The sequence below is a fragment of the Pongo abelii genome, chromosome 1 (genome assembly GCF_028885655.2).
Source record: "Pongo abelii isolate AG06213 chromosome 1, NHGRI_mPonAbe1-v2.0_pri, whole genome shotgun sequence".
Classification (NCBI taxonomy): domain Eukaryota; kingdom Metazoa; phylum Chordata; class Mammalia; order Primates; family Hominidae; genus Pongo; species Pongo abelii.
This window is the reverse complement of record NC_071985.2, coordinates 35,407,231-35,433,054: the sequence shown is the minus strand read 5'-3', so window position 1 is coordinate 35,433,054 and position 25,824 is coordinate 35,407,231. Positions and strand designations below refer to the sequence as shown.

Sequence of the window (25,824 nt, the reverse complement as noted above, 5' to 3'; positions counted from 1 at the left end):
TTGCTTACAGAATTTCTTTTCCTTAACCAATTGCATCCTACATGCAGGAAGGATTGTCACCCAATCACTTGAAAAAAGCAAAGCTCATGTTTTTTTATACCCGTTATCCCAGCTCCAATATGCTGAAGACCTACTTCTCCGATGTAAAGGTAGGGACTTTTTTTATTCTTAATTTTTTCATTTTCTATGCATGTGGCAGTAATTTCAACTCCCGGAAGTTAATGGAGACGAATGTGGAATTGGTTTATTCCTACACCTGTGTTATAATTGATTTAATGCACTTGTCCTTTTGTCTGAAGGTGTGTTAAGCAAAGATGCCACTTGTGTATTAAGACTGAAAGACTGGTGTTAATAAGTCGCATGAGTTTCCAATGTAGTCTGAAAATCTTAGCCTCTGTCTTTATATGTTTGAGTAGCTTCTTTGAAGAAATTTCAGCTGGTAATGGATGGATGCTTTAGAGAATGTTTTTTCCCTCCCCTCAGCAACAGTAAACTGTTTCTGTTTTTGTTTCTGTTGGTTTCCCCATATTTGTGATTATGAAAGCAAACTCTAGCACCTCTTTTTCCCCCTGTCGAAAAGGAGCGTACATTGAAATTCTCTATGCAGTAGCTGCTTAAAAACAAAAGTGATGATTGTCTCTTATTTACAACTTAATTTGTTGTTGATGTAGAGTACACTGAGCATAAGGAGAATGAATAAAGTGACAGATTCAGGACACATTATTCAAATGAGGATATGAAAGCTGTCGGCCTACAGCTGCAGCCTCCCTCATTCTACAGAATATTGGGACCTCCTGGTTCTCTGTGTGTGTGTATGCGTGTGTGTGTGTGTGTGTGTGTGTGTCTGTGTCTGTGTGTGGGTTTTAAGTAATTGTTTGCATCAACTTGATGTTGTGTTAATCATCTGTAACTTTTTAAAACATAGATTGGGTTTTGATGATGATAATGACACACATGGTATCATTATCCCAGGAACTTGATAAACACTACATTAGCTGAGATTAGTTTATTAGGGGTGGGTGTTTTTTCCCCACCCCTCCCCTGCCCACCCCCATATGTACAAGTTCTTCTTTCTGCCATGGAGAACTCACAAGCTGCCAAAATACACTCGCTCTTCCACCGCTCCCCGCACACAGCTTGTTTTGTGCTTGATGCCCAAGTGGCTTCATTGGCCCCATTTTGCAGGCCAACTCATTTCAGTTTCCTTCACTGGTGTTTTATTTGGCCTTATAAGAAAAGTTCTGTTTTCCCTCCTGTTTGCTTTTGAATTGTGTATCAACTTCAGCCTTTTATCTTTCTCCTTCCCTGGCTGTGCTCCTTAAGTGGAAGGCCTGTTTTCTCCTTGTTTGGCGCCAACAAACTGGGCAAGATGGGGAGGCAGGGAAAGTCCATCATGTAAATATCTGGTTAAGACTAAGTGAGCACAAACAAGGCTGAGTGACATAGAGGCCAGGAAAAGGGTTTGGGCTTTGTAGAGGACAAACTAGAATACACAAATTGAAGGCAATTTGTCACCTGGTTGAGGACTGACCAGCTTCTAGAGTCTAGTAGAACCTGGTAAAGTTTGTCTTCCAGGGAATCCTCCCAACACTGTAGTTCTAGGAGGGGACATGGAGGACAGGGAGAAAAAGGTTATTGTGTGCACATATATGTGTGTGTGTGTCTGTGTATGCAGTTGTCCATGTTACTGATTCCTTTTAGGGCAATGATCTGCAGTGTTGTGAAATAATAATGACAATAACTTATATTCTTTGCATAGCAATTTTCACCCAGAAGTAGGCCAAAGAGCTTTACCAACTGCACACATAGGTATCACTCACCCACCATGGAAACACAGCCACCTGGAGGGTGGGAAACAGCAGCCGTTCTGAGCCAACACTACCCAACAGTAGATGTCAATATTAGAAACATTCATTTTTTGTGAGAGTTCAAGCATGCCTGCATGTGTGTGGTGTGTGGTGGCAAGTGGGGAAGATTATTGATCTGTAGCTTTATAAATACCATGCAATACAAACCAACAAGAAACTGTTCCCATTCCTCTAGAATGCCCCTAGCAATTCAGCTTTGCAAATAACCGCTGACTCTGTGTAGATAACAATGGAATACCTGGGTGAATATTTTATTTTCAAAAGCACTAATATTCAGATTGTTGATTCTATCCATACCTTACCCATACTGGAAGAGAAGGCTGTTAAAGTATATGTGAGTCTGGTTACATACCAATTATCCACTCTAATGGAGGGGAAACAGTAGGACATATCAGGCAAAGCAGAAAATCACTGAAGGTCACTTCTCTTTTATTTTTGGAAGGAATTATACATTTTTAACTTTCCTAATTATGTTTTTTCTTTGGTTAGTAATAAATGAATTTGTATCCCTCGAGCTTACGCTGATGAGAGTAGAAAGCCATGCAAAGAAAGGGAAAAGTAGTCCAGGCGATGTGGTCCAGAGACTTTCCAGAAAACAATGGCAGAGCATTCTGGGATTTCTTCAATATTAAGGATAATCGCAGATGTGAATATTGACAATGTATACACACACATATGTGCATGTGCATGGGTTCACAATACACATATACACATATACACATATCTATAGCTTGACATTGACATACAGATAGAAAAGCGTGTCTATTTATTTGCAAGGCTGAAAGAAATAGGTATTTCTTTATATATGAATATACAATCCAAACTTTTATTTTGGCCAGGATTCAAGAAATCACTAGAGAAATTGGGGAAGAGAACTTAGGATCTTCTCAGAAATGAAACCTGCATCATTTATCTGGAACAATATATATGCATATATCCATGGACCATGTAATGCTTGTTATAATGACATGAGGCTCTACTTGGTCATGGCCACATTCATCTAGGAGAAAATTCCTAACTTTAGTAAAATGTACTCTTTCAAATAATAAAGTTATTTTATTCAATTTTTTTTTTTTTGAGACAGAATTTCACTCTTGTCACCCAGGCTAGAGTGCAATGGTGCAATCTCAGCTCACTGCAACCTCCACCTCCTGGGTTCAAGAGATTCTCCCGCCTCAGCCTCCCAAGAAGCTGGGATTGCAGGCACGTGCCACCATGCCTGGCTAATTTTTGTATTTTTTTTAGTAGAGACGGAGTTTCACCATGTTGGCGAAGCTTGTCTTGAACTCCTGACCTCAAATGATCTGCCTGCCTTGGTGTTCCAAAGTGCTGGGATTACAGGCATGAGCCACTGAGCCACCGCGCTCAGCCCTCATATTTTATTTAGTGATCGTAAGTTCACTTTGCAAGCAAAAAAAAAAAACAGGAGTAAAAAACGTGAGCAGAAAATATCTTGTTTCCTGAATATGGTATAACGTAATTGTCCATCAAAGCCACACTTGGAGGATAGAGCTAGATGGGGTAAATCCTCTGACTTGCTCTAGAAGGTGAGTCAGGCCAAAGTGGTGCCCACTCCTTTGTATTTCTCCTTAGGAATGGATACAGTGCTTAACTCTCCACAAATGACTTCCACTTGGGTAAGAGGTAAATGCTTTTCAATTACCTTGGAACGAAAGAGGAGGGAAATCATACAATTCAGAGATGTTGGGATGGCGAGAGTTCTTCTTCTACAGGGGTGATGTATATGAAGGATGAAACCAGGGCCGACCTGGTTTAACTCCTAGAGCAAGAATCTAAACAAAGTTCTATGTTCTCACAGAGAGCCAACTTAATTCCCTCATAATGACATTTAGCCAAACAAAAAGCTCAGCTCATCGGGGCTACAAATCCTTTGAGAAGGACAAGTGGACAAATGTGAGAGAGCTGCCAGGGATCGATGGGCCGCACCAGCTCCCCGTTCACTACTGGGTGCGGATTTTAATGTACAAACTAATAACTCTTAGACCACTAAGTACAGCAGATTCAGTGTCATTTTAGCTTTGAAGAACAGACGCTCACAGCTTTTCAAGCCGGCAGTGTTAAATGATGTATCTCATTCCCTCCACCCCTTGAGTCAACTGCTGCCTAGCCAGATTAAGGTGTCAGATTGATTTGTTTTATACATCTTTTGACCATGCTCATTGAATATTTAGGAAGTTTCTTTAGCCCATATTGAGGCTGAGATGTCCCGTGGGAAGCATTAATCAAAGTCACAGAGACTCGTACACTGTGGAAACACAGCCTCTTTATTGTAGCGATTAGTTTTTGCAGTAACACATTAACACACTACAGAGCTTTCCTTTATAGAACAATTGATCCTTTTCTTGTAAGCCACTACAGAATGAGGGAAATTAACTCTTTAAAGTTTAATACTTTTTCTCCCCCAGTGTGAATATCTAGAAAAGGGGGGGCTTGCTTTTGCTTTTAGCCGGCAACTAAAACTGAACAAATTTTAGTTCACTTCTCCTGGAGGGAAACCCTGTTCCTTAGGCTGTTGGGCTGGTCATTTCACTTGTCTCATGTTTGGGGAGTCTGTTGTTTTTGTCCATTCTTTCTCTCTGGTATTTCCATTCTCCAACAATAAGCTTTAAATCTCCCTTTATGTCCCATTCGTAAATAATGGCAAGTGCACTTACTTTTTTGTCCTCCCCATTAGGTCATTCATGACCATTCTAGAAAAAAAAATACCCTTCTATTTTTTTCCTCTACAGTACTCTTGTCCATATGAGACAATGTCTTGTAACAATGCAGAAGCCTAATCTCCATGTCAAAGCAATTTTCATTCCCCAGTGCACAGCCTGCTATCATTTTGTAATGTTTTGTTTCTTATTCTAAAAGAATTAAAAAGGAACAGTAAGCCGTCACGGGGGCCTGTAGTCCTTATCTCAGTGTCTGGAAATTTGGACAGTGTATTTTACTGCTGAGATAAAATGGAAAGAACTCCAAGTTCAGCAAATCGTAATGGGTTTAAGTTCTATTGAAATCGGCAACCAGAAGATCAGATAATGGGGGTCCTTCAGTTGTCTTTTTAATCGGGTTCCCCGCGAGGCTGAATAGAGACAGAGCAGACACACAGAGTGAAAATATAATTCTTGGATAGGTTAAGTACATGTTTGAACTCTTGCAAGCAGAAGCGATTTGCTGATGACTTAATCATTTTCTGGTCAATTATCTGTAAGGGCCCTTGCAACTCCATGGCAATTATGATGCAAGTTGGCCTTTTGGGAGAAACACCAGTCTCTCTGCTTCTGTTTCCTTGTGACTTCCATTCTCTGCCATAAATTTTCATTCATTTATTATCTTTGCTAGTATAGAAACAACTTTCTGTGTAGTAATTAGAGCCCCAATACACACTTTAGCTGTCATCTTGTTGGAGTCTGGATGTTCTCATGGCCAGTGTTTGATAAGTGCTCTTTGTTGATTTTTGATGAATGTACATCTTTTTCTGGGGGCCCAGGGAAGGGGATGCCTGTGATGACAAAAGGCAGGGGGTTGTCTGTCAGCCCGCCTGATATAGAGCTATGGATTTATTGGTTTTGACTTGGCAAGTTGAGACGCATCTGTCCTTTACGTGAGCAGAGGACTGTCAATAAGCATGGTATCATTTGCAGTGCATCCAGGAAGACATCTTCGTTTCAAAGGTCATCAGGAAACCTTGGTAAACAAAGTTTTAAGGCCTAACCATGTTATAGTAACTTGGCATTTAAAAAAAATGTAATAAATGTCCTGTCTATGCCATCCGTGTACTGTGTCCTAACTATGCCTCCCAAATGGCAGAGATACCAAGGGAGGGGGACATGGGTCTTATCCAATGCTGGCTTCAGGAAGCAGGTGAACAGGCACCAGGAGCTGACCAGACCTCACCAGACATGAATGCCGTGGGCAAACATTAAGTGGAATCACAGTTGGATGGACATGGGAATCACTCATTGCCAAAAAAATAAGCAAATGCCAACTCCTCCCATTTTGTGGGAAGGCCATTTGTCTGCATTGAAGGGGGCTGTAATGCGGTGATACAAATCCTCACTTAAAAAAAAAAGTATATCAAACTAGTGGTAGAGTCATGTGGCACATCACCTCTGGTACTTGGGAGTAACAACACTTGCAGGATTCTATGGCTTCAATGAATGTTCATAAGAAGTATATAAATGCAAGTTGTTCTACTGAGAGATGAAGAACAATGGTTAAAAATAAAGATGTTCTGCTTAAGGAAAGTCTGATTTAGAATGTGACTTTTCCACTTGAAAGGTAAAGGGTTGTGATATGATTTCCATTACTGACAGGTTTTTATAATTTCTAGTAACTGTATTCCTCCTCTTGCCTCTCTTGCCACCATTTTGGTGGAGTTAAATATGTATCTTTCCAAGTAAAGAAGGGACGGGAACATTAAAAATGCTTCAGACACTAAAAAAAAAATGAAGAAAATGGCAATGTTCTTATCCTTTTCAACATTTAAATTTAACAGTTCAACAGATGCATTACCTCTCAGCTCATCAAGTGGTTTAGCAATTTCCGTGAGTTTTACTACATTCAGATGGAGAAGTACGCACGTCAAGCCATCAACGATGGGGTCACCAGTACTGAAGAGCTGTCTATAACCAGAGACTGTGAGCTGTACAGGGCTCTGAACATGCACTACAATAAAGCAAATGACTTTGAGGTAGGAACTAATCTTTATTTTTTGGTCATCTCCCTTTCCTTTTTTAAAAAATTTATTTTCTTTAGAAATGTACCCAAATCTGTTTTTGTGTTGGTTTCGCATATAAGCATCCCCCAATAGAGTAACAGGTAGAGCTGTGATGAGGAGCTTCCATAGCCCCTATTGGAATCATGAGGCTCTGACCCACTGCCATTTTTTTCCCCATTCCCTGGCTTTTCAGCTTGTATGGAAGACTCATTTGGCCACAGAAAAGGGAACTGTAGAATCCAAAGAAAAATTGCAGCAAGCAGCAAAGACAGAGTGGTTCATTTTCCAAGGAAGAGGTCCCTACTCCAATAGACCTTTTTCATATTTAGGTTCTGAGATGTCAATGAGCTGATACATGCTATGTGCAATGGTAGCTACCAATGTTGTTTTCTTAAAAAGTCTAGAAACGTTGATGGGGGAGTGATTCCATGGTTTCTGACTTTGACATTTATTCCCTTTATGGAGGAAATGGTATGATAATTTACTAAGTATGTATCATAAGAGATCCATTGACATCTTTTTTTGGGATTTTGTTTCTGTTTTTGTTCTTTTTGGAGGAGAGACTCGTGTGTTTATTTTGCCTAAGTGTACCTTCACAAGCATGCTACTCTTCGTACAAACACTCTCATACACACTTACATATATCTATGACATGTATATTCTAGATCCACACAAAGCAGCATAGAGAATTCCCAGAAAGCAATATCCATGCAACAATGAAAGATGTGTGGCTATGAGTAAGGCATTTCTTTATGGGCTAATGTGGTGCCTCAGCAAACAGTTTTCATCACAACATGATGACTCTCTGTGAGACAACACTAGCAAATCTCCCAGTACTCACAAAGGCATTTTGCTGAGCCCTGCTGGCTGAGGCAACAGTAGTTGGAGGTGGGAACATGGCAAGAATTCTGCAGGCTGAACTCCCTGATGATGAGATCAGACACGCTGTGGCTTGACAAAGTTGGTCCATTTCTTGTATTATCTTGGCTAGATGCTGTGCCATCTTGAGGGTAGGCATTTTTTCTCCAACATCTGTGTGCACTTGGACCTTATGTTAATATTCTTGCTTTCTTCTTGTAGATAGGTATCCAGGAATACCCAGGAAATTCCAAATTTCAAAGGAAAGAGGACATCTTGGCCTCGCTCTGTCAATTAATGGGTCTGACCCCTAGTACTCTTCCTGCTTGCCCCACCCCCCTTTTTTCATCTCTTGTCCCTACGGTTCTTGGCAATGCAGACCAGTTATAGTGGCTTATAAAGAATTGAATATGGAAGCTCAGCAATGGGAAAGTCACAGTTTTTCTTTGAAAGTTTGAGTAGTTATAGTGTAAGCTACTAATTTGTCTTTGCTCTCTAAGACTAATATATTTTTTGCCAAATGTGTGATAAATGAAGTTTGGGTGGGGGGTGTGTGTGTGTGTGTGTGTGTGTGTGTGTTTGCTAAATACATTAAAAGTGAGAATTCTTCATGTACTGCTCCACTATTTTAAGATCTGTTTTTAAAGTCTCAGTTGTAACAGAGCACTGGCTCACTATAATGGCAGAGCACTAGCAGATTTCTTCTAAAGCTGAAGAATATGATTATGGCTAACCATTTTAAAGAAATCTCATTAAGAGCATCTTTTCTCCCCCGCCCTTCTGCTAAGCCTGTTGCCCTAAACCTTAAGCTAAGAGACTTCTGTGTGCTAGTGAATTATTTACATTACATGATGACATAAGTATCTGTTTGGCAGCATACATCAAGCTTCATGAAAGAATTGGCCAAGATTCATGAGATGACTTCTGCATTTTTACTATATAAAATACCCAAGAGGACAAATCCTTAAAGTGTGCATGAGGGTTTTCAGGGTTGCTTAAACCTTACCTGGTTGGAATTTAATCCCCTACCCACAGGCCAGAGGCCAAAACGACACAAACAGGGGACGGCTGGCATCAGGAGGTACCCGACAAGCTGCTCCATTTAGCATCATCTAAATCCTCTTTAATATGATTAACATCTAATATTTCTCTCTTTGTGAATCATATCCACTTCCAGCCAGGCCACCTCTCCTTTATCTGCAGTGTCTATTTTAAGACTGCTTCACTGCAAGGAGTATGGGGCCTGGGCAGGAATTTTGTCACTTCTCATGTGACTTCGGACAGTTATTGGACTATTCTGGATCTGATTCCTCCTTCAGTGAAAAGGAAGGAAGAAAGCAGGACCATGCAGTGTGCCCTGCCCCCTCTACTCACACACTTACGCATCCATAGGTACACACACGTACCCACCACCACACATAATCCTAATATCACGAAATCGTTTTTCTTTTAGCCTCTTGGTCTGGCTCATTTACTGACAACAGTTTCAGAGAAGGTGAGCCCTTCTTTTCCGTGCCTTTGTGCATGGAGGTCACTGCTTAAGTGAGATGCTTAAAAAGCCACCGTTCTTATCGTGGTAGCTTTGCTAGTGTGGGCCGTGGCTGAGAGCCAAAAGTAGATCCGGCACCTTCAGCTGAATACCTCCACTGATACTGTGTGCACGGCTTTACTTTTGTATTTAAGTTTCTCCTCTTAAGGTCAAGTAAAATGAACCTATAGTTTAAGTATTAGCAAGTGAAGAGGATGGCAAAATGGAGAACTATGCTATAAACAGAACTAAAACATGGTAGAGGGACTTTGAAGCTACGTCTACACAGTGTCCCAAGATCCAGTCGATTCCAAGGAATCGTGTCACCCAGCTTAGTAGTAGCTGGTCAAACAATAAAATGTCGTATTGATTGTATTCCCAGATTTCTCAATCAGTTGTAGGCAGCAATAATAAAATAGCTAACATTTATTGACTGTTCATTAATGTTCTAGGCACTCTTCTAAGTGTTTTACCAAAATAGGGCTTATTTAATGTGGGTAATAATAATGACGGTGATACCAATACAATTACAAGAAAAACTTCAATTTGCCCAAAGCTTTACTATTCTTCAAGTTATTCTAACTGGGCAGAGGCAGATCCAGCCAGGGAGAGAGAAGGAGGTTTGACGTCTCTTCACTACTACTTTGTTCCTTCTTTCTCTTCTCTACCCCTTGTCTTCTCTCAGCCTTCTACTCCCATCTCTGCCTCTGTCATAAGCTTGCTAGTGGCACCTTTGTCACTGCTTAGCACCACCCCCGTCCAGCCCCTGCTGCTGATGGCTCTCAAGGCTAGACAGGCTGCTGACCCCTGGCCTACAGGAAAATAAAGCAGATGGGGAAGGTTTATCAGCAGCAAAGAGGGAGTGGCTTGCCTGCTCTCCTCTCCTAGACCCTGCATTTCCTGGCCTTTATGAGTCAGGACCTTCTAAGTGGCAGGAGAGCTTGTTCTGCCTTTTGTATCAGTTTACACAATTGCCAGAATTCTTGGCACGATGTGCAGCCTTAGGGTGGTGAGCGTTTGAGAAGACCCAAGGGATGTGGAAGAAGACACCGAAGGGGAAAAATACGAAGTACACTTTTAGTTTGTGCTAAAGGGCAGAAGCTTGGCCATATCACACCGGGTGGGGTGTCTTGCTTCTGTGCGTGAGTGTGTGAGGCACGCAGGAGAGGGGTGTGTAATTATGGGCTGTATCCTTCATTCCTGCTCCTCACATTTAATGAGATTGGCAACAATAAATTTGTCTTTCCAGGTGTGATGGCATATATTTCTATGCTTCATTCTCACTTCACTTTGAAGGGCTTCCAAAAAAGTTTTGTGGGCAGACAAAGCAAGTTTGGGATTCCTTCCCAGTTTTTAAATCATACTGATACTTGTGACTTTAGGGGCATATGAGTTGGATTTTATCGCTTTTGTTGTTTTCCTCACAACTGTGGCAGGAAAAGAAGATGACAATCTCTGTCAGTTTCTGAGGCTGGTTTACCTGTTTTGCAAAGAGCTCCACCGAGACAACTAATTTGTGTAACTCACAAAGGTTAATTGCACAACGTAAGGAGCCAAAAGACATAGCACCCTAGGTTGGACTGCATTACCTAGGTTGGCCTCTCTATATGGTGCAGCTGCGAAACGCAGAATCATCCAAAGGTCGGAGGGTTTGTTACGGCCTGAGTGTAGGTTGAGAAAAGAATGTGCCAGATTCCTTCATCCAGTCACACTGAGCTCTCTTTCTCATTCCAGGGTACCGGGAGGTAGTGTTTCCCATGCCATGGTAAGCCACGCATCCCTCCTGGGCCCCTCAGTGGCTAATCATTCACCTGTAGGCAGGGTCTAAATTTCCAGTAAGAATGACAAATCTCTCTTATCCTCGCTAAAGGCCCAGGTTTGGGAATGGAAGGCTTCAAAATAAATTGAATAGGGAACTTGATTCACTCATTAGTGGCCTTATGAATGCCATTTTCTAAGGTACTAATACCTCACTGGGCAGATGCTCCATCTTAGAGACTGTGGGTTTGACATTTTTCTGGGTGACACGTGACAGGGAAGAAGGGTACTTCCGCACACCTTTGAATGTGTTTTCTTACTTTCCTCTTGGAAATAGAAACTAAAAAAGCAACACCCCATTGCTCCCCACACACACACACACACACACACACACACACACTAATACATACACACTTGCTGAATATGTTCTCTACCCCATACCTACTCTTTTCTCAACCTACTCCCACTTTCAACAGAACCCACCTTTCAGAAGATTTAATATATTTGGAAGACTTTTATTCGCATTGTCATCTCTTTAAAGAAAAATGAGGACAGGTGGATTTAGGAAGCGCTTCCCTCTGCTCCAAATAGATACTTAAATATGAGTGATCGTTTAGAAAACTGGCACATGAGTGAGAGCCTTCCACTGCTGTTGCAGTCTTTTGGCCTCAAAGCTGCTGAGCCGTTTAAATAATCGCATAACACACTCTTGGTGGGTGGCGAGGAGGAAAAGAAACCCTTACCATTTCTTCCCTTGCCAGTCCCACCGTTGACAAGCCAAATTGATCTTTTAAGAGACCAAATGAATGTTCTCTAAATATATGTACACACATGGCTGCCTGGAAACATATTCCTTCCGCAGAATGATTGCCTGAAATTTGAAGGAGAGCGCAGTAAAGACACCAGGTTGGAAGTGGGGTTGAAGGGCTAGGGGGATAGAGTGGAGGTAGAATTCTATGCGTGCATGAGGCTTCATTTTTGTACCACTGTCCTTTTGGGATTCAAGGTGTTCATCAGTATAATGAAGCGGGCCCATTGATTTATCATCTATTTGGTAATGTCATTGCATTTTTAGCTCCCTGTGTCTTTTTTGTCATTGGGTTACATTCAAGCACAGTAAGATCAACTTTAAAACCTCCTTACTCAACAGCTTTATTAGTTATAGCATTCCATGACCTTTCTCAACATTCTTAAAGAAAAAGATACAGTGTAATGTCGCTTTACTTTGCTTATTGTCCTTTGTTGGGGTGAACAAAGCATTTTCTACAGTGGCTATATCACATAATTATACAGCTTTCAATAGCAGTGTCTTGGCACATATCAAAGTTCAGAGGAGCCTTTAGAAAAAAAAAAAAGATGTTTTGTGGCAGCCTAGGGAGGGTCTCATCTTTCCTTCAGAAAATAGTTCAAGGCTCTTCTGTCAAGCTTCCCTACTTAGAGCTTTTTCTCCTCCTGCTTCATAAAGTTTAAAGGGGATTCAGTGGAGTTCTATGATCTATTTCCTTTGAAAGATTGTTCCTCGGCACAGAGAGGCCCTTTGACTTCAAGAGTTCACAGATTCATGTCTTTAGGTATCATATGTCTGACCTTATCAGTTACTCCATTTAATGTAGGAGAAAAAGTCTCAACTCTTTGTGTTTGTCTGTTTTGCCTCTGTGAAATGATTTGGTGAAAAGACCATCCTTTTTAACACACCACTGAGAGGCCGTTTCTGACTGTAACCTACCCTGTGGCTTTTCTCTCTTTAAAAAAAAAAAAAAAATCGTCCTTGTGTTTTGTGTATGGATGAGTTCACAGTGAGAATAGAATTATACAAGGGCAGGCGCACACACAAAAAAATCTTTGCTTTCCTCCCTCACCTCCCGCACCCCCCCCAAATGATCTATTGGCTCTCTCGGCGGCTGTACCCCAACAGGCGAAGCCATTTAGCAAACACAGAGGTAGCGGCTGTGGTGCTGGGACAGTGGCGGGTTTTCCCTTGCTTCGACCTACCCCTAAGGCCTTCATAATTAATTGTCCTTCAGCGATGAGGAAAGTTCAGAAACAGTGTGTGGAGTGATGCCTATTGTCTGATATTCAGTTCTCCTTGCCTTGGTTCTTTTTCTTCCTCCCACAAAGGGTTATCAATGGGAGAAAGAGAGCAAGTTCTCTTCTGAGAGCTGCTGGTGGTGGCTGTAGCTTTCAGTGGGATGTTATCATTGTGTTCAGCCCATCCTGGATTAAATGTCTGAAGAAGTTCTAACAACCTTTTGAAAGACAGCCTGTTTATTTCGCCTAGATGAAACAAATTCATTTAGCAAACCAAAGCTTGTTCGAAGTTGGCCATCCCTTTTCACATGGCAGATAACATTGTAGATCAAATTTCTTCATTTTTCCCCCCGCAGGATGTTATTTAACTTGAACTGCTTGGTTCTTTGTCAGTCACAGGGCAGAAATTTTAATGACTATTCACTCATTGCTCTTAAATACATCAATATTAATTTACAACAATAAATTTTTTGCTAACATCCTTTTTGATGAAGCATAGAAGTTTAATACTTGAAGGCAGATAATTAGTTTAAAAATATTGTTTCTCCTTCAATGACTGCCTTCAGCCAATCTTCAATTCTATCTTGTAAGATGATGTGAAACAAATGCATTTTGTCTTCCTGCACCCCCCAATTTTTGGCTGAGATACAAAATAAAGATGCAGTGTGGAGAGAGCTATTTGAGAAGGGTAGGAAAAAGAGAACCGTCTATTAATGATCATTATACTACTGTTCCTGTTAAATAGGGTGAAGCCAAGAAAAACAAATATAATCGTTCTTCCGAGGAGCAGTTGAACTAGTAAATCACAGAGGTTTAAAATAACTACATTATAGTGTTCATGACAACTTCAAGGCTGAAGGGAACCATATTTAAAGGCAATCTCTGTGTCTCTTATAGCAGTTTCTTTTGGAGGAAACGACCGACAGGATGGCCAGAATCGATTCTGCCCCCTTTGCTCTTTGAAAACAATTTCACAACAGACCTTTTGGTATTTAAAGAGAATCTGTATATGGAAGTTGACACAACTAATATAGTCATACCAAAAAGGGGGTCATAAAAAATTAAAGTTCTTCTTATGAATCTTTCATGAGAAGCAATGAAAAGGGACACTAGTGTAGCCAAGTTCTTTGTGCTACAAGCTCTTCTTCCGGGCTCTGAGCTATTGTTCTTTCAGCTCCTCAAACAGACTTTCACTTTCAAACTGACAAAAGTCACTTAAAAGCCAGACAGCTGTACTAACACACCCACCTTACTGAGCAAGAGCCACTGGCAGGTGACAAGGCCTGCTGAGAGACCTTGTTGAAAATGAGCAGGGGTGACTTTCTCGTGCCTTAACGTTGCTTTTGCACTCACTTTGAGATGGCCCATTGACTGCTCATTTGTGCCCCCCCACCCCAAAACAGGCTCCCCAAAATATGTTGTGCATTTTCTTTGCAGTGTGCAACATTGACATCCGTGATCATATTTCTGCCTTACGCTTGTGTGGCTAGGCACGGGTTCTTGGAAGTTTGCGCACTTCTAGCAGAGGACGGGGAGTTTGACTCACAAAACTCCTGCTGCCTCTTTTCCTTTTGCGCCTCCATTTAGTTCAAATCTCACTATAGCTTTTCAGATTTCTGTTGCCTCACTAGGGTTGGACAGAAAACACCCACCAAAGACGGGTGCAAACCTCACCTTCGGATTTAAGATCTAGGCAGAGATCGTTAGGTGGGTAGTCCTGCCTGCATCCCGACCCTCAGGGCAGCAGCCGTCGTGGGCCATGGGAGGCCTCCCTGTGTGTGCATTACAGGCCTCCCCTCCCCTGTCACCTTGTGTACAGTCTGGTCTGTGACACTGATGGTGATTATGTCATTATTTTGCTCTGGGGGCCCTGGCACATCTGCAGAGCCCAAGCACATCTTCTTTGTTGCGTTGGCAAATGTCCCACGCCGCAAATGCTTCATTAGCCCTGCTGCCGGCCTCCTTGCCAGACGCCTGTGCCCAAATCCCGGCTTCTTTTTGCTCCGTTCTTTTGTGTAGCTGATGATCATGTATTCATCTTCCTGGTTCTTCCCCATTTTCCTCGACTTCTGAACTCCAGATGTCCCAGTTTTCTTGCCCAAATCACTCCAAAGTCTACAATGAGAAACGAAGTGACTCTCTACCCTTGAATCCTTCCCCACTCCTGACCACCTTTCCTACTCTTTTTTTCCCCAAATGAATAGTGACTTTGAATAGCTCCCCACCATGAAGACTAACGTTTTCAGACTTGCAATTTGAAAAGACACCAAGCAATTGCTTCCAGTTTATGATGAGAGACAGGGTTAGAATGAGTTTGGTGTTATTAGATATTGCTTATTATCTGTGTGCCTTCCTCCTCCGTCCCCACTCTACCCCCCTCACTGTTTCCTTGGCTCCTTTATTTGCATCTGTGCATTGCCACATTTTACCAATTTTCTGAAAGCACTTTGAAATGTGAGTACAGAAAATACTCTTCATGCCTCGCTGTGCATGTTACAGTCTTCTGAACGTTCCTTTCTCTAAGTGAATCTTCATCTCCACTCTACCCTCTCCCAAAACCACTGCCCCCTCCTTCTGCCCCAGCCCTTAACAATGACCTATTATTAGATACTTAAAGTGATTAACACTTGGCTGTTTTGGAAACAGCTAAAACATTTCTCTCTCTAAAGTTTTATTCTATATATCTAACAGAGCCACAGCTTTTGTGAAGGTGTGCTGGTTTCTACATTAGCTGCAGTAAATTTTAGAGCTTAATATCTTGGGCTGTGATGGGTACTACATAATTGGTATGTTTAATTTCCCCTTAAATTTGAATTAATTGATCTGTGTTAGCATATTATGAGCAGCTTTTCCAATAGAGTTTAACTAGTTTTTAAATTCTTTAACTACTGCAACATAAAATGATTTAAATGTCTCCGTCTTTGAGCAAACCATAAGATTTTAGTTTTCAGATGTAGTTAGAGGAGTTAAGTGTATATTTTATGGAAATCATGGTCAGATCACTGCCATGAATTGTAATTCGAAATTCAAGACAAGACTCTGTTAAGGATTAAAGAAAACTTCCTCAGAGGAATGAGTTGCCACATTGTACTGGGTTGCTGCGATTTTCAAATAGTTATCAAAGAGGGGCACAAGAATATGCATGTTGCAAATATTAGGACCAATGTAGCCAACAAGGTGAAAAGAGAGGTGGTCAGATCAGGCGGGTGGGCTCCCCAACCCATTGTCAGCCCTGGGCAGGGTGCATATTGGGAGAGGCTGGTACCTGTCATTGAATCATTTTTCAAAAGGCTTGAGATGTATCCAAAATATTCCTAACCTCCCAGTTGCCCACCATTATGGTTTTATCACCCATGAGTTTTACTTAAACCTTTTTTAAACTTAACCTCATTGTCAGAATATACCACTCCTTAAGATAATAATTCTCTAAGTGTATTACCTGCTGGGAAAATACTGTCTTCTTTTTATGGCTCTAAAAATGATTCCCCTAGAACTCCACAGGGATATCCCTTGTTATAATATCCTGGGATTTGTGAACAGGGTTGTGTCCATATTCTCCATTTCCTTTCTGATTTTATAGACTTTGATCATTACTCCCTCTTAATCTTCATCTCTCCAGATTAGGGAGATCTAATCCTTTTTAAAAGCATAATCTCATACAGTAAGTGGGCTGCCCTGGATCATTTTAGCTGTCCTGCTGTAATGCGCTTCCAGCCTGACTGTGTTTTTCTGAGGGACAGTTACAGTTACTAACTCACACGGCAGAACTCCAGGTGTGGGCAGTCACGCCACGGTTTGGTGATGGTGCCTCGTGCACAACCAGTGAGACTTTTTTGATTACCCCAAAAGTTTATCCTCAGAAGCTGAAATCCTGGAGTTGGATCTCAGTAGTTCTTATTGGTTAAAATGATCCTATGAGACCAGCTGATGGGACTCTTGGCCAGTACTCTGGCAAATATGATTGTGTCTATAGGACATACCCAGCCAAATAGAAAATAGGCAAATCCACCTGGCCGTCCAGATGTTTTCAGTGTTCTTGTAGATCAAGCATTGGGGTATTTGACATCATGAGGAGATAGCCTTAGTCTTGAACTTGAGTCTATAATAATGACAACTCTGGGGGAAAGCTCCAGTTTCTGCTTTATTTGATGCTATTCTCAGGCAGGCAATGAAATGTTCACCTGCAAGTAGTCAATATTTTATATAAAAGCAACCCCTTGAAATCTTACAAAGAAAATGCTTTGGGGAGTCTTTCCACTGTCAGTGGTCCTGGATCAATACCGATGTAGAACTTACAGCATGGACTCTCCAGCCAGGCCCTGGGATCAAATCCCAGCTCTGCTGCTTTCTAGCAGTGAAACCCTGGCAAGTGTCTTACCCTGCCTGTACTTCAGTTTCCTTGTCTGTAAAACAGGGGATGTAATAGTGACTACTTCACAGAGTATTGTGAGGATTAAATGAATCTACACAAGTGTATTAGCACAAAGTAAGTGTTGTATAAGCATTCACATTTATTCATTTGCAGAGCCAAGTAAATGTTGCCTTGTTGCTGTGACATCTGTAGTCCAATTATTGCACCATTTCCTGCTGACCCTAAATAGGAAAGTAAACAAACAGGCAATGAGGGAGCTCTCATCAGAATTGGGACATATATTCAATATAAAACTGGTTTTCACAAGAGCAAGTGTTCCTGCTCTGAATGTGGCTGAAAAGGCGACACTAGCCTGGAACAGCTCCAGGACTCTGGGGTCATCCGTTCCAGATGAGAAGGACACGGTGAGATGCTGGGGGTGGTGGAAGGAGCGCTGGCCTGGAGGGTCTGGCTCTGGCCATACCTGCCTCATTGGGGTCTACTGTGCTTACCTTTTGGAAAGTGATAAGATGAAATTCAAGAGTTTCATTCTAGATCTGAAATTTTGTGACTCTAGAGTAGAGGGGCAGTTTCATTCTAGCTCTGAAATTTTGTGACTCTGGAATAGAGGGGCATTCTGCATTCTCTAAATAGTCTCTTTTGAGTCTTGGTCATGACGCAAAGCTTTAAGCAGTGAGTATAGAGGCCCTGGGAATCCAGATGGCTTCCATGTGAGGCCCTTCTACCCTGGCGACTCTGCTGCAGCTTAATTATCTCCGTCAAAATCTCCAGGGTGCCCATTTTCGTTTTCTCCCAAGGCCCTATTTGCAGATCTAAATCTCAACAGTGCCCTTGGAGACATGGCAATTCCCTTACTGGGATTATAGAGACTAATTTTTCAAATTCATAAACAATTTATTGACTGAATTGGCACTATCATGAGACTTGCTGCTCACTTTATTTGTTGCCTTGACCAGGGTGGCCAAACAATGAGGAAATTTGTCAGTGAAGCCCTCGTGCCATTGGGTTTTCTAGGAGGTAGTATGGACTTGAACAAACTAAGTGTCCCCACACACATTCCATGCAGGCCTCAACACAGACTATCAGCATTTATAATATGCATTAACCTCTATATAATGTACATCTCCTCTCTTTCAGAGCAGAATTGGCTGTGGGTTTTTTTTTTTTATTATTCTTTTATTTTATTTTTTTTATTTTTTTGAGACACAGAGTCTTGCACTGTTGCCCAAGCTAGAGTACAGTGGCGTGATCTCAGTTCACCACAACCTCCACCTCTCAGGTTCCAGCAATTCTCCTGCCTCAGCCTCCCAAGTAGGTGGGATTACAGGTGTGCGTCACCATGCCCAGCCAGAATTGGCAGTTTTATATGATATAACTACCTTCCCTACTAAGCCTACTTGGTAGTGTTTGCAAAAGCAACACCACCCTTTTCTTTAAATATTCCCCAAATGATAGTAATATAGATCATAAAAGTCTTTTCCCTTGAGACTGTTTTGCATGTATGAGAGTTTGTGGTTGGGAGGTATTGAGTCCTCATACAAGCCATTTGGATATGTATTCTTCATATTTCTTATGGCTATTGCACCTAAGTTCTGTTTTCTTAAGGCTACATTAACATTTTAAATTAGAATATGGTGCTAAAAGTGACTTTTAGCAAAAGGTAATGTATTCCCTGAGAACAAGTAAATACTTGGGCTGGGAAGGATGGTTTGAGTAGAGGTGAAAACAGAGAAATGATGGGAAGCTGACCGTATGTAGAAGAAGCTGAAAGGTCATGGTTTCAAGGCCACTGTGTTTCCTTTCATTTAGAGCATCCATTTTTAAAGATTTATCATTTTCAGTGACCTGAAGGTGTACAAGATAATCTGTGTGTAGATACCTGAAACTGCCTTTCAACAGGGCCAATCCTAGGTATTGACAGCATCCTAGGTTGTCCTACCCTAAACATTACCTCAAGTCCCATTAGGTAGGAGTCTAGTGGACTTCCAAAAGCCCCTGAGTTCATTCTGCAATCTGCCTGCCTTTCCAATCTATTTACCTGTCTTGAAAAAGGGATTCCAAAGCCCTTCACAAGCTCTTAAGTAGCTTTTGAAATACAGCCCATCCTTAGTTTTGCAAAGGGTGCTTGCAGAGTAAAGACCAATAGAATTCCCTGGAAATACAGAACAGAATTTCTCTGACAGAACAAATATCTCACAGTCAAAACCAAGGAATGAGATTGAGGCCAATAATCCCCATCCTTTCCTAAAGCAACTCGGATATTATTTGGGGTGTCATAAGCTATTGCCAGCAGAGTGCCAGCATCCCCCAAGAACTGGTGTTCTCTGAAGCTCTGTCTGATTTCCTACCATCTGTATCACAAGCGCTTTCTTTGGTGTTTACTATGAGCAATCCCTTTCTCATCACAACCTGCCTGAACTCCACTTCCTAACAGCTTCTCCCTAGGCTCCTTACTCACATTGCTCCATCAATAGCAATACAGGGCACACAGACTAGTTTTAATATTAGCCTAGGCAAAGCTTAATTATGAAGGTAAAGCTGTGGCAGAAAACAATCACGTAATACATTCTCGAACGAAACAGGAGTAACTGTGGATTATCTGTGCCCCAGCTTCCCTTCATGCAATATTGGAGTGTTTGTGCTATGTTGTTTTTGGATAATGTCCCATCCAAGAATGGCACCAAACTTGGCCCTGCTTCTTTTACCACCTCACCCAGTAATTGTAGCAAAAGTCAAACTTCAAGGACTGTCGGCTTGTCTTGAACTCAGACACCAATGGCACCAAATTTACGGGGCTGACTTAAAGGGGAACTTGTTAACACTACAAAGTGACTGGTATATGATTGCAGGGCTTATTTTTCCACCTAAGTATTGAGCTGATTTGTCAGATGTGTCATGAAGCAAGGATACATTCCTCTGTTTAGCACATTTAAATATGTACTGGCAGGAAAGCTCCCAATTAAAGGTTCCTAATCTGAGCAGTGTAAGACTGAAGTCTTCCTGGTCCTTGACCACCACGTGTGTGGTTTATTAACTCTATTCCCATAGACATGGGCAGCCTTAACTCCATCAGGGGAATGGTGTGGCCTTGCAGGTCAAATTCAAGTGAATAAATCGAACTATCCTGCAAGAACTGGTGTGCCCACCCAGTGAGGCACCCAGGATCAGTGCAGAATGAAAGACCATTAGGCCTCTAGAAAAGCTGTTAGCCCTCAAGTTTGGCTAAAAGCAGGGGCTGGCAAAGTATGGCCTATGGGCAGAGCTGCCCCTCAATCTGTTTTTATGGCCCCAAGCTAAGAATGACTTAAGTTTTTAAACGGTTGTAAAAAATAAGGAGAATATCCAACCTAGACCAAATACAGTCCACAGAGCCTACATATTTATTTATCTGGCCCTTTACTGACAAATTTTGCTGACCACTGGCTGAAGGTTTTTCTCTCTTTTGTGGGACATGAACTCTCTGAGATTCCTTCTAATTCTCAAGTTCCAAAATTCTGTGATTCCCTTTTTTTTCTTTTTTTTTTTTTTTTGAGACGGAGTCTCACTCTGTCACCCAGGCTGGAGTGCAGTGGTGTGATCTTGGCTCATTGCAACCTCTGCCGCTTGGGTTCAAGTAATTCTCTGCCTCAGCCTCCTGAATAGCTGGGATTGCAGGCGCTGGCCACCACACCCGGCTAATTTTTTTGTATTTTTAGTAGAGACGGGATTTCACCATCTTGGCCAGGTTGGTATTGAACTCCTGACCTCGTGATTCACCCGCCTCAGCCTCCCAAAGTGCTGGGATTACAGGTGTGAGCCACCGCACCTGGCCAATTCTATGATTCTTTGATGGAATAGTCTTGGTCCAGCTCTTACCTGAACAGCCTACCAGATGAGCAATTTCTGCACAGTGCTTCTAGTTGTTTTTAAGATCTTAAGAGTATCTGTGTAGTATCTCGGGGAGAGAAAGAGGTATTAGGTTTTAGTTTTTGATGCTTTTTCCTTGATTTTGCTTGCATATTTGTTTGTTTGTTTAAACTTGGAATCACTTTTTAAGACCTATGCAGAGTTTGGGAGAGAAGGAAAATTTGCTTCATCACAACCAATAATGTGACAATTATGTTTCCTAACACGTATAATACCAAGGCTTCCATGTGTGAGCAAATAAACTAGCCACTTAAAGCATGTTCACTGACCAAATTTCAGCCCCACAAAATAGTTTTGACAGTCTCTCATAGACATTTGTCATTCTGCTCCTAGCAAGCTAGTACTATCTTTTACTGGGGCTATGGAAGAGATGGTTTTACTTACCTCGATCCCTACATGCAGAATTGCCAATGGAATACTTACATAATTTAAAATGTACGCACAATTTATTAAACGTAGAATAGAAGATGTTAAGACATTCTTTTCTATTACCTGAAGGTCACAATTATTCGAAATGCTCAACTCTAGCACATTGTTGATAATTATATAATATTTTAACAACACATATGTTATCAACATCATAATGTTGTAGAAATTTTATTGTGAATTTTGTATTTTCTAAATACTCTTAAAAGATAAAGACTCAAATTCAGGAAGAAAAACAAAGAAGATACTCAGGGTGTATCTCTGCCCTTCATTCATGCTGCAGTCAGAGAAGTCTGTGTAAGGGGTTTGGCCAATAGCAGCGCCCCAGATCCCCACACTGCAGACCAAAATTCAGTTCCTGTGATGCTTTTCCATGGAGTTTCCCTGTCCATTCAAGGTAGATCCTTAACCTCCCTCCTTGGCAGTTTGCATGTGACTGTTCATTCTTTTTATTACATTTCCTCCAGAGGGCCATTTTCACCACGTCATATCTGTTTGCTATCAGCATTTATGAGAGCTGGTGTGGCATTGGAGGATGTCAAGTGGTCTGACTTGGAAGTGTACTGCCACAAGCTCCATGTAGGTGACAGGAGGAGAGACCTGCTTTCCCGTTGCCACCTTTTCGGATTATCCCTGCAACTCTTTCGGTCTGGCTGACAAAAACCTTGGGGCTATTGGGTGGCTCATCACTTCTGCTCCTTCTCTAGCCTTTCCCTGGGTTTGCTTCCCCCAACCCCCACACCCCCTCGCATATTAACATGACATTGCCTGGTGAGCACAGAACGAGAGCAGCTTCCACCAGCTGAAACCTCTGATCCCAAACTCGCTAGAGAGTTTGGCTTCGGGATTTTGGCAAGAAGGCCAATTGCCCATCAGGTCAGCATGAATAAAGATTTCTTTCTTCCCTTCTTTTTTAAAGTCAAGCATCAACCGAAACTGCTCCCAAAGCTCTGTCTCTCAAGACAATTTAACCCCTTTCACCTAAGTACATTTTCTATTTTGAATGCATGGTATTTTGTTTATTCTTTTCCTGTGAGATGACCAAGAAATCTACTATATGTAAAATTTGAAAGCCAAATCAATTCTAAACCAGGCTTATCATTTTTAAAGTATGTTTATCCAGCTTTGTAGTAGGAACAAGCAGACTGTTTGAAGGCCACATACTTTTCAAACCCTGGTTGCAACACGTCTGCCCCGTTTTGAAACTGTCTTTATCTAGCCGAGAAAACGAAAATCTATTTGACAAAGTGGCACTCTGGCCAGTTTATCTTGCAATATGGCTTTAGCTCACTGAGTCTATTGATTTCCTTAAATTAATGTTTACAGAATGCTACTGAATTTTGCTTAACAGAACATTGTTCTTTCGAAGCTTTATATATATAAAAAAAAGATACAGACTGTTATTGCCATGTGTTCCTTTGTTTAGACCAAGGAAACATAGTTTTTAGGTTTTTTTTTTTTTTTAAGACAGCCTTGAACTATAGCCACTTCCTACAAGCATTTACTTTTCACATATTTAAACAGCAAAACATGTAACTAGAAAGTGGGCCCAAACTGCATGGGTATTAGATGAATCTAATCCTCAGTGTTCCTGAAAGCTGAATGCCACCTGGAGCATCAGAGGGAGAAAGACTTTAGTCCTAAGCCCAGATGTTGCTGGAGAACCTTCCTCTGCCTCATTTGGGGTAACTCGGCAGGCACCCGAAAGCAACTTCACAGCCAGTGCTCCTGGATCCTGCTAGTTTTTCCAAATACAAGCATCCTAATAAAATTCAAACACCATTTAGCTGTTTGGGAACTCTAAATATAACATCTTGCCCTTTGACCACAGTGCTCAGTGTTCAATACACAAAACCTAATCTCTAAAGATGATTTTAAAACTGACCTTCCCAGAGAAGTACACGTATCCATTCAGCTACGAACAGTGCAGAAAACAGGATTTTGACTCATAATTATGAAATGGCCAAAATAAAACTTAGGGAACACAAAGCAACTTTTCTCAACTGGTTGACTCAGCCAACAAACTCACCCAAGCGAACCTCCTCAGAGCACCTCTCAAAACGATGCTTTGCAGACATTTATTAATCACAGTGAATGCTTCCCAGGAATTAGGGCTCCTCTTTAAAGGCTCAAACTTGTAAACCACCTTATATTTGGATGATATTTTATGCTTCCCAAAGTGCATTCATGTTTGCTTTTCCATTTGATCCTCCCCTGGAATGAGAGGGCACTGGAATAGAATCTCAGGATTCACCGTGTATAGCATCCTGTACCATTCCTTCTCTTCTGGAGGGCCTGTTAGTCCCCGGCTGTACACACAGGATAAATGCATGCATGACTGCAAAGGGAGACCCTTAGTAACTGCGTCTTGTGACCATATTTTACAGCTCCATGATTCCTCTTTTCTGCCTCTGGCAGGAGAGTTTAGTGTGAGTGAGACAGTGAAGGGGAGCAGCAATAACGTATCTGTTCTTGCCTTTTCACCTGATAATCTCTATGAGGAGTTATTAAAGCATCTGAGTTTATCCATTTAAGTCCACTCTGTCTGCAGTGTAAGTCCCCAGCTTGTGCCACTGCTGTCAGGAGATGGGTCTCTCCTTGATCAATATTTACTTAACAAACAGCAGGGATGGGAGAGTTTGTTTAGAGGAATCGTGTGCACACTAGGGTGAATGAATGCTCGGGAAAGTACTTCAACTGTTTGTCTCCTTCCCTAAGATTTTTGTGTACGTGTGTGTGCACACACGTGTGCAGATGCCCATTCTCTTTTTAACTTCTCCAAAGACACTTCGAAGTCATCTAGAAAAATACCTCGCTATGTATGATTGGTACATCATTATACCGTTAAAGAACTCATGATGCAGATTCAGTTTTTCTAACCCAGCAAAGTTTGATTCTTCTTTTGTGCTCTTATATAGGTCAACCATTTGGAAAGACTCTTAGGATAAACTAAATGCACAAGCATCTACCTTTGACCCCTTTCAGATGAGTGGAAGGGAAGAAAATACAGATGGAAACAATAAAAGCAGTTTGACAAGGCAGCTCTTAACTATGTATTTTTGATGGCATTACCTATATATTTTTAAAAGCCCACAGGGACAAAAAGTAACTTTCTCCAATTTTTCAGAGCTGCTTCAGCATTAGATGTATTTAACTCTAATACTGTATATGAATTCCACAGTGTGAAAATTGAGAGAGCACTGTTCTTTCGAGTTCCCTGAAACAATTGCTTGAAGGCTCAAGTCAGCCCCTTGAATGCAGTTGACTTGGAGGCATCTGGGGCTAGATCGAGGGGTTTTGTTTCTGGGTTTGGGGAGAGGCTGGGGGGCGGCTGGGGGAGTTATTTATTTATTTGATTTTCTGAATCGGAGTTGTAAAAGCCATCTGAAATATTCATGCAGAATAGTCTGAGAAGCCCGTTTCTGTTTTATTTACTGCACAGTAGAACAGCCACAGCGGATTAGTTCTACAATACCCGTAACAAAAGCCCAACAGCTGATGCATGTGATGTTAGGAGGTGACAAAACAGTTAAAGTATGCTGCTGGCTACAGGCAAGCAGTCAGCAGATGCAGACAAAAGGGTTTGTGACAAGAATAACTCTCTCTCCAAGGCGAGCAGTGAAGAGTATCCAAAATACCAGTACCCTTTTCTCCTTGACATTGTCTTCTTACAGTCAGCATTTTATTGCCCTTTTATAGTATTAAAAAAATGGAGGAGGAAGAAGAAGGAAAACCCACACACAAACTAATTCACCAAAATACTAGGCAGGATTGTACTTTCCCATTCGCTAGCCATGCCTGCCAGTGCACATGCATCCTTTTCCATTTCTCCATCGAAGCAAGTTTGAAAAACAGAAATTAGCTTAAAAGATCAACTATAAAGATGATTTCCCTTGGTAAGTTTGTAATCTACTGATAGGCTTGATAGGCCATTGGAGCCTTTGGTTATGGGTTGGGAGGTGGGTGGCCAGGGAAAGAAGTCGATGCCTGGTTTGTTTTCTGTCCATTTCAGTGAAGATCATTTCAGTGATGAAATGAGGCCAGAGGGCCAATTTTTAAAGGGGATTGAGGAGGGAGGAGTGTCCGTGGAGAACTGAGCAAGGGGCAAGGTTTAGGTCCCCCGCAAGAGGCTGATCAATGAGCTTACGGACGGTTCAGAGGTGTGAAAAATCAGCTTCTCTGTCTCCAGAAAATAGGAGAGGCTGTCTTCTTTTTAACCTTTGTAATTCCCCTTCTATTCTCTGTGACATTCATTCAGCTGCCAAGAGCGTTTGGCAAGGTTTGGGCCAGCGAGCACACTTCCAGTGACCGCTAACCTTGGTATGTCCTGACACTTATGATGAGTATCTGCAGG

The 25,824-nt window shown here is 41.6% G+C and overlaps 1 protein-coding gene across 1 annotated transcript in view; it reads left to right on the top strand.

The window, feature by feature from the left end:
* The window catches only part of PROX1 (prospero homeobox 1), a 51,508-nt gene that overhangs the window by 17,114 nt on the left and 8,570 nt on the right, over positions 1-25,824 (top strand). Inside the window, exons 4-5 of the mRNA XM_063725230.1 lie at positions 42-149; positions 6,373-6,567. Of these exons, the coding sequence (XP_063581300.1) occupies positions 42-149; positions 6,373-6,567 (303 nt within the window). The remainder of the gene's footprint in view (positions 1-41; positions 150-6,372; positions 6,568-25,824) is intronic.